We start from the raw sequence: 14,214 nt of genomic DNA, 5'->3' as shown, positions 1-14,214 counted from the left end.
TTCTCCATCTTGAGATGTTATAATGGGCTTTCAACATGTAAAAAGCCCATGGGGCAACAACATCCAGGTACCTCTGTTAAGTATAAACAATCAACACCTACACCCACCATCCACCGAGTTCAATTTCCGAAAGACAAGTTACCCAAGTTACAATGAGGCAAGGCTTGCATAATGTCTCTAGTAACCCTCACCCCATCCCCTCCCGAAAAAAAAAAGAAGGGAAAAAGAACTCGAGATAGATTTGCATAGGACCATTGATTTAAGCACATTCTAGACGATGATGGAAACAATGAACCAGGTGCAGAACACCAGCTCTCAGAGCAAGTGACCATAGAGGGAAGGCGCTCAATTTGCTATCAAACTATGTCATTGTCTGCATCAACCTGATTCCTGAATACCTCAAGCATGACATTTTATTACTCTGCTTTGTTCATGGACCATATAGGAAACTCGATGCATAAATACGATATAGCCATCAGTGTCCCACAGATAGCAAAAGAAAATTTCGACCTAGGCACCATGACACTCCTGCCTTCCGAAAGTTCCAATTCATTGGCAGCATCAGGTAACTACTTTTGAATGGTTTTGCAGGACCTAGAGGTAGTTAACATACACAGTAAATAGAATGTTTACAGATTCTCAAAAGCACAAGGCGCATCCGTAGACACTTCAGAAGCACATGAGAGAAGCAAAGCCTTGGGAGCGCTCTTAAGTGGTCAATCCACCTGCAAAGGGCAAACAGACACAGATCCTATATGTGTAGCTAGGCAGGAGTGAAATGATACAAACGTAGAGTGTCACGGCCCATAAACAGAATCTAGCGCAGCCTAGGCTCCCAATAGCTATGACCGCAACGTGCACTGAAAGATCTGAAAATAAAGTGTTCTGGATCAAAGCTTCTATCGGGAAAGCGCATACCTGTATTTTGTAGCAGCAGGATCAGCAATCAACACCAAGCAAACAGGTAATGGCTTTCACTTTCTATTTTAAATGAATATTCGATTCTGGAGATAGCTGAAGCCACAATTAAGCTCAGAAGAGTATTAGTCGAAAGCTAACTCCATCTGGACATACTGAAAGAAGGATTTATGCTCCATCTCAATGGAAGACTAGCACCTTGATAGAAATTTGAGCATAGTCAATTCTTGTATTAGATGGTCTTGATATTAACATCAAATTTCACGGGATCATTCTGTGGCATCCAGTAAAGAATCCCGAAGTAACAGCATTCTTTGAGCCATAGGTTATGTGGGCAGTAAATTGCACAGGCAAACACCTGCAACAGCATTTGCTTATCCATGTTCCACAAAACCAATGCCTGGTGGCGTGAGTTAGGACCATTTGGCATATGAATGAATCAGAACTTTTTATTTAAACATGGTTAAAGAAGCATAGTACAATTGTGTCACCAGCTGGTTCTCTAGATACTAAATCAAACATCAGTGCTTCCCATTGGAAAACGACTTCACAGAACCATGAATTCCAGCTGCCTTGAATCTTAAATTTGGATTTCTTAACCAAAAAACGATGGACAGGAATAGAATGTACAAGGTACTAAAATTTCAAATGAAGTGTGGAACAAACTAAAGAAAGAAGAAAGAATAATAATTATTCTCTATTTTTCTCACAAAAAGAGAGTGTGGAACTGCCTAAGACATTCATCTACTTATCTCTACATGTGGGAACCAATCCAACTCACAGAGAGGTCAGTAAGAGCTCATGAATTTAGCGGAGCGTCATCTCTATGCAAGGCTCAATCATCCTCCAGTGTGGAAAGATATATAGACTCTGGCCCTCATTTACTGGACGCTTTCCTTCTTCCTTACGGTTAGAGGATCATTCAATTTCAAATCGAGATTTAGACCGTGGCATTCATTTACTGGTGCTTGAACTTGTTCCTTCTTCCTTATGGTCTGGAGTGCATGCAGTTTTGAAGGCAGGTATGGACTGGCACTTATTTACCGGTACTTGAACTTGTTCCTATATTGTCAGAAGCGGACTCACTTTCCATTTTATACGACTGGAAGCCCCGGGGAGTAGATAACTGACCCGAGCCCATACTGCTGAATGATCTCTCAATGTCATCCATATCTGCCACTATAGGAATTGGTCGTTCCGGAATAGAAGGAACTGATAACTCTGTTTCCAACATCTTCACAACCTGATCCATTGTCGGCCTAGCATATAGTTGAGGATGAGAACAAAGCACTGCAACCAATACATACTGTTCCATAAGCTCTGGTGACCCTAACTCCGGCATATTATCTTCAATAACATCTAAAGCTCTCCCTTCCCTCACTAAGGACCAAGCCCAGTCGGCGATGAGAGAAGGTTGACTATCATTATTACCGGAGAGTGCTTTTTTCCCACTCAAAAGCTCAAGAAGCACGACACCGAAGCTATAAACATCACTTCTCTCCGTCAACTGCCCATACAATGCATACTCGGGTGCTACATACCCCATTGTGCCGGCAACCCTAGTGCTCATATGTGTCATACCCTCTTCTGTAAACTTTGCAAGACCAAAATCAGCCACCTTGGACTCAAACTTCTCATCCAAAAGTATATTACTTGCCTTAATATCCCTATGTATGATTCCAGGTTGTGCCCCGTAATGCAAATAAGCTAACCCCCTGGCCGTTCCGAGCGCAACCCTTTGACGAGTAGGCCAACTGAGCTTTATCTCGGTCGACCCAAACAAATGGTCATGCAAACTTCCATTTCTCATCAGATCACACACAATGATCCTCTGGTGACCCTCGTACTGTGTCGTGGCAATACAATACCCTCGAAGAGCGACCAGATTCACGTGCCTTACGCTGGCAATGACCTCGACTTCATGAGCGAAGTTTGCATCCCCTGCAGCAGAGCAATTTTTGAACCTCTTCAACGCGACTTCAGTGCCATCCTGCAACAAACCCCGGTAAACATTTCCATATCCACCTCGTCCTATGATGTAATCCCTAGAGAAGTTCCTAGTAGCCTTCTTGATGTCCTCAAATGCGAACCTGACCACTGTGGTACTCTCCTCAAAACTCCGCAACCCCAACCCTCTCTCGCCCCTGTCCATCTCTCTTCTCCTCCTCTTCAACCTCCCACGCTTCCTCCTGAAAAACCAGAACCCAACCGAAACCGCAACCACCCCCGACCCACAACCAATCAAGACCACCAGTATCACCACCACCTTCCTCCTACTCTTGCCCCCCGAATTCGTGAAATCGAGGGAGAACAGGCACTTGGCAGTACCTATATCCGTGGGCCCGAGGTAATTCGCGACCGCCGCCGCATAGATCGTCGGGTAGACGGAGCAGTCCGAGACATTCCCGACGGAGGAGCCGTTCAAGTAGGACGCGATGTTGGACAAGCTCACCGTGCAGACGGCGCAGGGGGAGCTGTTCTCGAGCGACTGGTTGCAGCTGGTGGCGACGCCGCTCCGCGCGGAGCTGGGGACGACGGCATCGAACTGGGACAGGGTGGTGATGTTCATGCACCCCTCCGAGATCCAGGAGGTCTGGAAGCCGCAGGAGCTGCGGATGTCGAAGCCCGGGATGAACGAGTCGATGAGGGTCTGGTAATTCTCCCAGCAGGACTCGGAGGAGTTGAGCGGGGGGAGGAAGTTGCCGGTGAGCTGGAGGTAGCTGGACAGGACGAGGCGGAGCCCCTGTTGGATGTAGCCGCACGCGGTGGAGGAGCCGCTCGGGGGGCGGGAGGACGGGGTGATGAGGTCGCTGAGGACGGTGAAGTTGAGGGGGCAGGCGGCGCCGGTGGTGGCGGCCGCCGTGGTGTTGTTCTGGGCCCGCGACGGCGGGAGGCAGAGGAGGAGGAGGGCGAGGAGGAGGGCGAGCGCGGCGGGGGCGCGGCGGAGGAGCGGCGGCGACATCGGGGGAGCCTTGGTTTCAGGAATCCGGGTCGGAGCAGAGGAGGAGGAGGTGGAGCTCCATTTTTATTTTTACTTTTTTTGGGTTGGTTCTGGGGAAAGGTGGTGGAGCTGTTCGAGGAAAACGAGGAGGAGGAGGAAGAAGACCGATGCGTGTTCTGGAGAAGGTGGGGGACGGGGAGTAGTTGCGGGGAGTGCGGGTGGGTGTGGGCTGTCAACGGTCGCCGCCGGCGGCGGCTTCTTCTTCTTCTTCTTCCTCGTTTTTTCCCCTTTTCAACTCTTCTTTCTTTTTCTTTTCTTTTTTTCAATTTTGCTTTCGACGCGTTTCGTAATGCGTTGTAGGGGAAAAATGGATTTCGCTGACGTGTGATCGGGAAAGCAAGGGAATTTGGACGTTCTTCTTTTCTTTTCTTTTTTTTTTTTTAAAATTTTTGATTTTTTTCTTTTTTGGATTAAGATAATGACATAAATAATTTCTAAATTTTGGCTTAATGCACAATTTGGTTCCTAAGCTTTTGATTGTTCAACTATGATCCCTCAACTTTTAATTTGTTTTATGTTCAATATAATCCCCAAACTGTATAAAAATATTTAATGCAGTCCTCGGTCTTCAATTAATGAAATGAATATATTTAACATTTTTATACAATTCGGGATTATAGTGAACACACTGAAAGTTCGGGAATTACATTAAATAAATTGAAAATTTAGAAATCATATTGTATATTGAGCTAAAGTTTAAAAATTATATTGAATAAATTAAAGTTCATATAATAAATTACAAATTTGACCAAATTGAACAACCGTGTACAAGAGAATAAATTAAAGTTCATTTTTTTCTTTTTAGGTTTGGTGGGATTTAGACCTTTAAACACGGTCTAGATGCTGCTTTTTTTTTTTTTTTTGTACAAGAGTTCTTTTCTTTTAATTTTAATATCGAGTCTTTTAATTTACCCACATCACTTTCAATTTCTCAATGGTAGCAGGTACACACCCCGAGTTTGAATGTAATATTCAAAGATTGTGAGATTTTGGAGATGTAATTCTTTTAGACATTTATAAAATTGGGTGACAAATTTAATGACTATAATTTATTCCTCTTTTCATTATTGTTATGCTTGCTAATATAAGAATACACCTCCAAAAAGGACATGAGCAGTGAAGCTTTCGGGGTTTTTTTTTTTTTTGGCAAAGTGTCACATAAAGAGATGGCGTGGGCCCTACTTGGTTTTGTCCTCATAATTAGAGATAAGTACGGTTTAATTGGGTTTGATTTAAACAAAACTAAATCGAATTGAAATAACATGGTTTGGAAACTGAAAGATTGACTCGAACTATGTAAGAATTTGGAATCGAATCAATCTAACAGATTTCAAGCAATATCAAATTTAACTTTGAATGGATGACTATTTTAACTAACCCATGCCTGGCTCAAATGAAAAGGCTTTTTCCTTCCACTTTTTTTATATTTTGGGGCCAAGTTGTGATTCTAAAATTGGACTACCGATTATCACACTACTTTACCTACACATAAAGAGCGATAGAAAACCCGATCCCATGCGCATGGTCCGTAACTAGACACACACGAAATGTCAACCAAGTGATTAGGTGCTTTATTTCAAAATGCAATAAGCTTTCGTAATCAAATTCACTGCATCCTCACTTAATCGTAGGGGTGAGCATGGTCCGGGTTGGTCCGGCCACCCCTAACCCTGGACCAACCGTGCAGTGTCGGTCCTCAAATTTTAGGGCCGAGGACCGACCTATTGAGCTTAGGACCAAGGACCGGACCGACCCGATGGGTTCGGTCCGGTTCCAGGGTCAACCCATGGCCGATCGATAATTTTTTTCATCTTAATTTTTATACTCCCTAAAAAAACAAACCCACAAATTCAAATGACACATCCATCGAAAATGCGGCGTTATGCAACTAAACTATAAATACCAATATATATTTAGCAAATTTAAGATGACGCAATAATAGAAATTTCATACCGCTAACCGCTCATTGAGATATGGGACAAGATGGAAAATTCTTGTAATCATCTATCTTTAATATTCATAACACTATATGCAAAAGCGTTTTCCTACATTTGATCATGTAGAATCCACTCAACCAAAAAAATGAATTTCACACCACTTGACTAGCATTTGATCATGTAGAGTCCACTCAACCAAAAAATGAGCTTCACACCACTTGACAAGAAATCACCGTAGCAAGAATCGAATGACTACTTTATTCTTTAAAACTTCTACAAGTTGACACAAATTAAAAAGCAAAGTGCAGGTGAAATTCATTAATAGAATACAATTAAATCATAAAAAGTTCAAAATACTTAATATAAACCATAAATATATAACTTCACATCTTGTTAATTCACTCGAACTTCTAAACACCTGAAAACAAAACAAACGACACATAATTAATACTCAACAAAAGTTTTAAATTGAAAGTACTATTAGTGTTATTGATAGAACATGTCAATATAATATAATATAACAGACATTTTACTTAGGTTTGAATATATAAAAGAATTATATATAATATACGGGGTTGGTCAGGGGTTGGGCCATGACCACCCAAAACTTCTGGGCCGGCGACCAACCGCGCGGTGTTGGTCCCCTGGACTTCAGGACCAGGACCGACCCCGTCCCTTGGGAACCGGACCAAGGCCCGGCGGGGTTGGGCCGGTCCGAAGTCGGTCCATGGTCGACCCTAGACCATTGCTCACCCCTACTTAATCGAACCAACTTCAAAAGTCCACCCTCATACTCTATAAATAGGATCTTACGTGGATGGAAATTATATATACATATATATAATTCTGAAGATTAGTCCGGCTGAAGCTTTTGACTGGTCGTGTTATTAAAAAAAAAAAGGCAGAATAATGGCAAAAAATAATTATAATTATTAGAAAAGGGACAGGGGAATGGTCAACCAATCAAAGGTGCTTTTAGCCAGCACGATCATACGCACAATGTGAACTAATCACACCGTCCCAGACAAAAAGATGCTCCGGATCCTATCTTGGACAGATGACAGACATCGACACGTCGGATTCTAGATCGCTAGCAACGGGGACTATATCTCAAATCTCCCATCCCCGAATCCAATCGTAATCCCAAATTGGTAAAGGTAATGGAAGAGTTGAATGGCCCCTGGAGATTCGTGCGGTCAGCTGCTTTCCCCCGAGCAATTGAAAAAGGAACCCGTTTTTCAAGAATATCCACGAGGTGTCGGGAGCTTTTTAAGCACTCGATTAATTTCACATCAAGGTCCCACACACGTCGGACAATCACTATAGATATATAATGTTATTTATGAAATTTATCTAATGTATAATATTATCTCTAAATTTCAATTTGTTCAATAATATCTCTTTATTTTTTTTGTAAATATTCAATCTAATCCAATCCATTCAAGTTCAAAAGAGTAAAAAATAATATTAAACATTTTCATATAATTTATGGACTAAATTGAACGTATAACAAAAGTTCATGAATCATATTTAAAGAATTAAAAGTTTAGAGATAACATAACTCATTGGATTAAAATTCAAATATAACATTAAACAAATTGAAAACTCATGAATCACATTACATATTTAATCAAAATTCATAGGCCATTTATATATATTTTTCTTATTATTTACTCACTTCATAAGAATGATTTCTACCTACCATTTTTCAGTCAACGGTCAGATTCAAGACTGTAGCTTCATTATAAGCTCACATCTCACTCAAATATTGTCAGGGTCACCCTTTCAAAGCGCCCCATAAGGGCGGCGGCTCTAGAATTATATATTATAGAACGACCATGCATTTTCTCTATTCTTGCTAGCGCTTTGATTGGTTAATTATAAATATAGACATTTTCCATCTCAATTTGAGCTGAATTCGTATGTAAGTTGACGTCCATACGCAAAATACAACACACGTGCAGACACTATCAACCACGTTGAGTTCGGTGCAACAGAGCACGACGCCGTATATGGCGTACACCTAGAAAACTCAGGTAGTATTCGGACATTGAACTTGGATGGCGGGTGCGTTGGGTCAATCTTGGCATGCCCAAAAATTGCACCTTTCTCATTGCTATATTACTCACGTTCTACTCATGCCAATACCTCTCAAATTCGCTTGTTCTGTTTGGACACTTCTGCTTGTATATAGTAAAGGCCTCTTTTATAAGTAACTTCCCGAAAATGACCTCGAATTGCATCATAGATCATTAGTCAATCGTCAAACCTAATAATAGACCCTAGAAAAATGGTGCCCCATTTGATAAATGCAGGTTGCAATCGGACTCGCCACTCAATCCAAAGCACAAGAAGACAAAGTGGCCTCCGTCACTTGCTGCGTCACGTAATTTTGTCCTTACCTCTTTGCACTTTTCCCTTACCTATAATGAAATGAAACGAGTCATCTAATATCCACCTATCTCTATACCGCTTGTATTATATTTGTGTGTATTCGCACCTCACTTTCCCGAAGATATGGCTAGTGAGTGATTGGCTCTATTTTAATAACATGGCAATGGGTTTTCCACGCACGTTAATTATATTCAAATAATTAATCACAAAAAAGAAGCAAAACCATGATATTTAAATGGCTAATCTCTTTACTTTACTATGAGCTGTTACTATATAAGGGTCTCTGAACCACCGTGCGATAGCAGTCTTTCTCATCTACCACAATTGGGCAAGAGTGCGTTAACTTCGGTGCTATTGTGACTATGGAAAATTAAACATACAATTTGCAAAAGCTAAAGTAACTTTTACTACAACAGCAGCGGGACGGGACTTCTTTTCAAGAAAAGTTGCATCCCTATGACTCAAATCATAGCCATGCTTCTCGAAACACAATTTGTCAATTACAGACAACCAATTCCTCCGTCTAATCCTACTTACAAGTCGATCCCATCACATCTAGATGACTTTTAAGGAGGACACTTGGGCCACGGCGATCCTCCGACTTTGTGAGCGGTTCAGCTTGCGAAGGGGTCACGTCGACAAGTCGTCCTTCTGGTAGTAGCTATCGACTCAAATCAAACATTTTCTCGGATTGCTCGAAACTTCCACGATGACGTCCGGTAGTGGTTGCAACACTTTTCGCCCCTCTCCATCCTTCTTTTCCTAATAAGAACAAACCCGGGGAAGAAGTGGTATCCGATGTGGCGACGACCAAAGAGGCCCAATTTTTTGTGACCACCAATGAACAAGGTAAGGAAGGAGTTTCCTTTCCAGCCCACCAAGTGGGACTGAGAAATGGAGAGATTCAACTCCTGGTCCAACTGGTCCAACCGGTCCAACCGGTCCAAAAGACAATCTTGGACTTGACTTCTCGAGTCTCAGATTCATGCCCCTTCCTGGCGTGTGGTGGTGTTGTCGTCATTCTTGGACAAGTTGATGAGGACTGCACCCGATTTTTCAAACCGATCACAAGAAATGTCGTCTCGCCATGTCCTGACGAGCAGAAAACACCAGCAGAGAAGCACACGGATTACAGAAATCCAATTATGGAGAAGCTATCAACCCCATCGAATTCGGCATGACAAACCACGGAAACATACATATTTCTACGCGATAGTTTTAGACCAAAATCCAGCCCTCTTCACCTACTCATGATGTATTCGGACGTGCTAACAACCGACGTGAAGTGAAATTTCTTAGGATGAGAGGGCGGGGGGGTGAAAGCGGAGGAGTTTGGATCAGTGTCCATGTCCATTGAACTTGAGGGCGCTCGCGTGGCTTGGGTCAATCTTGTCGTGCCCATACTCGCATCGTTCTCGATGCATTTTAGAGACGTGTAGTTCATGCTAAGACACCTCGGATTCACTTGTTTATTAGACACTCCTGCAAACATGTGGGTGACTTTATCGATCAAAATTCAATTTCTAACTATGCTGTTGTAATCAGTCGTCAAACCTATAGAGAACCTTCGAAAACACGCTGCCCCATTCAATTAATGCACATTGAAATCGGACTCGCCACTCATTCACGAGAAGACGATGTGACGTTTGTCTCTCTGTACTTTTTCCCTAACCTGTAACAAATTGAAACGAGTGATCTAATATTCATTTATGTTTACAGCGCTTACATCATTTTTGCTTATTCGTACCTCACTATGATTGAGATATAGCAAATATTTGGTTGGCTCTATTTGAAAACATTGCAATGGGGTTCCCATCCTTGTTACTTGTATCAATCAATCACTAGAGGAATCAAAATCATACCATCAAACTAGTAACTAACTTTTGTCAAATTATTAATTTCTCGAAGAGCCATTATATACGAGTCTGTTAACTGCACCATAGTCTTTTCATACTACCACAGTTTGGGTAAGAGTGCATATCTTTTATAGCTAGAGCATCTTTGAATTTTGAGTAGTGTAACTTCCTTGGTGCTATCCTGACTATGAAGAAATTTACCGCACACTTTCCAAAAGCTAAAGCAACTTTTACTACGTCCACAACAATCATGGATCAGTCCAAATGCCATCCATGTGATTAGTGTGGGTAGGATTTACTTTTAGAAAAAGTTGCGATCCCTGGAACTCTAATCACAGCTATGCTTCTCGAGACGCGATCTGTCATTAACAAATACCAATCCCTCCATCTAACCCTAATTGCTCGTTGATCCTGGATTCATAATACTTTATGGATGACACATGGGCCATGGTGAGCCTTTGGCTTCGTACATTGTCTGCAGAGGGGTTACATTGGCAAGTTTGTCCTTACAGTAATGGCTATTGACTCAAATCAAACATTTCACAGAGCTCGTGAAACTTCCACAATAATGTCCGAATAGTGGTTGCCGACACTTATCACCTCTTTCCATCCATTTTCCTTATAAGAACCAATCTAGGGAAGGGGTAGTATCACATCTGGTGTCGTGGCTTGCAAGACCAATGAGGCCCATTTTTTTTTTGTGACAACTAATGAACAAGGTTAAGAAAGGAGGAGTTTTCTTTCGAGCCCACCGAGAGGGACACAGAAATGGGGAGATTCAACTCCGGGTCTAACCGGTCTAATAGACATTCTTGGACTTGACTGCCAGCGTCTCAGATTCTTGCCCCTTCCTTGCAGGTCGTGGAGTTGCCGTCATTCTTGGACAAGTCGACGGGGCTGCCACCTATAGCTGAAACGGATCACAAGAAACGCCAGTCCCACGGACAGAAATTCGGGCCTTGCTCGGACCAGAAGCACAAGGATTACAGCGAACCAATTACCGAGGGCTCCGCAACGCATTGACAATTCGTACGTTGTCGAGCATTGGAGGGGTTCCGATCACGAGTTTTGTCTTTCTAGCGGTGTCTATTGACTCAGATCAACGTTCTGTACAGCGTGTGAAACTTCTACGATGACGCACCATCCTACCACCATCTCACTAATAGAAAAAAAAAATGAATTTGGGAGGGCAAAACTTCTAGAGTACCTGTATCATTGGCGAGATAATTTTCTTGGGCGATCTTTTTTATAACACCCAACCATTTGAGAGAAATCTAATGAAAAATATAAAATTACTGAAAAATATGAGGAATTGAGCTGTTAGAGCACGTTTCCTCTTGCTTCTCCGATCGCAACAAGTTTGTGAGGCCCGAATTTTTCTTACCATCATCACAAGGTGTGAAGGTGTGAAAAAGAAAGAATCTTCAAGCCCACCAACTTGGACAAGAACAAGGAGATTCAATTCCCAGTACAGAGAGTCCAAAGACATTCTTGGAGTCGACTTCCAGAGCCTCGGATTCATGCTCTTTCCTTGGGGGTCATGGAGTTGCCATCACGCTATGGTAATCCTCTTTTTAGTGCTTTGAAAATAGGCAAACGCAGTGTATGAACCAACGACTAATCACGCTGATAAGTTAGAATTTTCTGCATGGTCCTTATAATTATCTGCTTAAAATCAAATAAATCGCTCACAAAAATCCTTTTGGTATTAGATCGAGAACAACTTTACAATAAAATAGAGGTTATAATAGGTGCTTTCTATGTAGAAAAGACATGGCGAGTATTAAATTATTAAGCTTCATTTCGACTTTAAAATTTCCCTAATCGATCTATAGTTCGATTTTAAATATTTATGTAATACAATTGTGTTGAAACGATAATCTCAAGACCCAAATAAGGCGGAATGATAAAGTCTTATGCCCCCGAAAATCTCCACTACATAAATAATAAACCTAGAGATGAATTATAGCCCTTCCCAAGAACTTTTCATACAAGCCTTCGCAAGCTTCTAAAATGCATCTTCCTCATTCATTATTAAGCCCCAACCGGTACTATGATTTCAATAAGTACGAGGCGATTCCTTGAGTCTCTCATACTTTCTAAAATTTTGTTTATATTTCCTATTTCACAACATATTAAAATTTATCTTTCCAAGCTCTATGGAATCTTGGGGAAAAAGTATTTTTTTTCTATATATATTGGCAATTTTAGTGCTTCTATGTTTTTTGGTCGAGTAGTTCGGATGCTTCTTTTCTAGTATATAGATATATGATAACCCGAGAATTGAGAATATATTATTATGAGCCCTTTAGTGGAATGGATGTTACCTTTTCTGATGAGGTTAGAGAAACTCTCCTAGCTAAGTCGAGCAAGATTTTTATAATCTACGAAGAATAGTACCAAATAATAGGGACACCATTTATTTGAAGCTCATATATACGTTAACCAGGCAATCCCAAGAGTTGATGGAATAAAGAGATGATTAGATCAATGCTTCAAGAAGCGTGAGATTTCAGGTTCGTTTTTAATTCGAGCCAATCGCTTCGGACGGACTGCAAAGGAAGTAATCTAACGAATTCTCTAGTGATGGCGTGGATGACTTATCTTTAACCAATGGGAATGCTTAGACGCATAAGCCGGCCCAGGATAAACCCAATCTTGCTAGGACAAAAAGTGCATATGGGCTTTCAACATACTCCATGGTCTCTCTAGGCCTTCGTCGCATTCATTTGCATTAAAAATCTGCTCCGCATGATCAGCCTTCCCCCTTCATGATTGTGGCCTTATTTTTCTGTCGTTTTCAGAATCAATTTCTCTTCATTGGTGCAGGTCTTTATGACTTTTGGATTATAATACATACTTTGTGGAATACCTATGTTGCCGACCAAATCAGCCGTGTGGCGTCAGATTGAAACAAGCCCCAACAACCAACATTAAGATCGAAAGACAACGTTGACACTTCAATATTCCATCTCAATAACAAACACATCCAAGAATGACTACGCTAGCAATAATTGTACATCATGTATTGTTTCAAGAGTCGGGAAATGGCAATAGGCGTAACAAGCAAGCCATCTCCATTTTATAATATATACATCTATATATATATATATATAGAGAGAGAGAGAGAGAGAGAGAGAGAGAGAGAGGGGATCTTTGATTGGTACAGATATAAAAGTATAATGATTGAGGACGCTTCGAGTTTGGCTGAGCTTCGAAACCATCCCTTGATTTGCAGTTGAAGAATGTCTCCGACGCAATCATTTCACACAAGTAAAGCTGGGCGGGTTTCCTTGCAGATGGGTTTTGGGTTTAGTGCCAATTACAGTCGAAATGATTACGAGGAATTTTTTTTTTTAAATAATGTATTGTGAGCTCTCGTCATCAACATCCTTCACATTCTCAAGGCACCAGCAATTAATCCACATTTTTTTTTCATGATAAGGGATGGGGTCGCTTGCCCCACCCCACCAGTGGTGGTGCTCGACCAGATTTGGGCGAGAGGCCCGACAATCCTCGCAGATGTGGGAGAAGGCAGCAATCCTCATTCACGAGAGTTGATATGCCCTCGCTTATGGTCGGCTAGAGTCGTTGATCAGTGACTAGGGCCAAGCAATCCTGATTGTCCCTCGTCCCGTGATCACTCTGGTGTTATATGTCCTCGTCAGTTTTGCCATTTTTCCTCCTTTTTATAATTGTCTAATTTATATAAAGTTTATATTAAAAATAATTAGATTTGGAAGACAACATCATTTTAGTGTTGTCCTTTGTGTTTTAGCCACATCAATACCATATTGAAGAGAGAAAATAATGATGAAAAACTCATATCAACGTTTTCCTTTAGTCAAGTTAGATATAATTAACTGAATGATTTAATTGCACGAATTTGATAAATTTTATGACTTAATTGCATTTGTCTAGGGTTTTAAGAGTCAATTGTACTTTGTGACAAGTTATAGAATTTCCAATGTACTTATCATTTATATAAGAGATGGATTTTGAGTAGATAAGACATAAGAGGAATGTTGGGGGTTTACTCTCTACTATTTTTTTGGTTGAAACTCTCCACGAGTTTTCTTGGTGAGTCCTTTTATGAAAAATTGTAAAA

The 14,214-nt window shown here is 41.2% G+C and overlaps 1 protein-coding gene across 1 annotated transcript; it reads right to left on the bottom strand.

Annotated features, from left to right (window-relative positions):
- Nucleotides 1–1,349: 1,349 nt before the first annotated feature.
- On the bottom strand, nucleotides 1,350–4,157 carry LOC104457069 (probable LRR receptor-like serine/threonine-protein kinase RKF3). Its single transcript, XM_010072012.3, has one exon. The coding sequence runs from the start codon at nucleotides 3,878–3,880 to the stop codon at nucleotides 1,955–1,957; it is 1,926 nt and encodes a 641-aa protein (XP_010070314.2). The 5' UTR covers nucleotides 3,881–4,157; the 3' UTR covers nucleotides 1,350–1,954.
- Nucleotides 4,158–14,214: the final 10,057 nt, after the last annotated feature.

This window comes from Eucalyptus grandis, chromosome 8, assembly GCF_016545825.1.
Source record: "Eucalyptus grandis isolate ANBG69807.140 chromosome 8, ASM1654582v1, whole genome shotgun sequence".
NCBI classification, from domain to species: domain Eukaryota; kingdom Viridiplantae; phylum Streptophyta; class Magnoliopsida; order Myrtales; family Myrtaceae; genus Eucalyptus; species Eucalyptus grandis.
Note: the sequence above shows the minus strand (reverse complement) of the source record. Positions and strands in the feature narration are given on the sequence as shown.

Bases quoted from the DNA above. Each gene is read 5' to 3' on its own strand.
- LOC104457069 (XM_010072012.3), bottom strand. From the start codon at position 3,880: ATGTCGCCGCCGCTCCTCCGCCGCGCCCCCGCCGCGCTCGCCCTCCTC.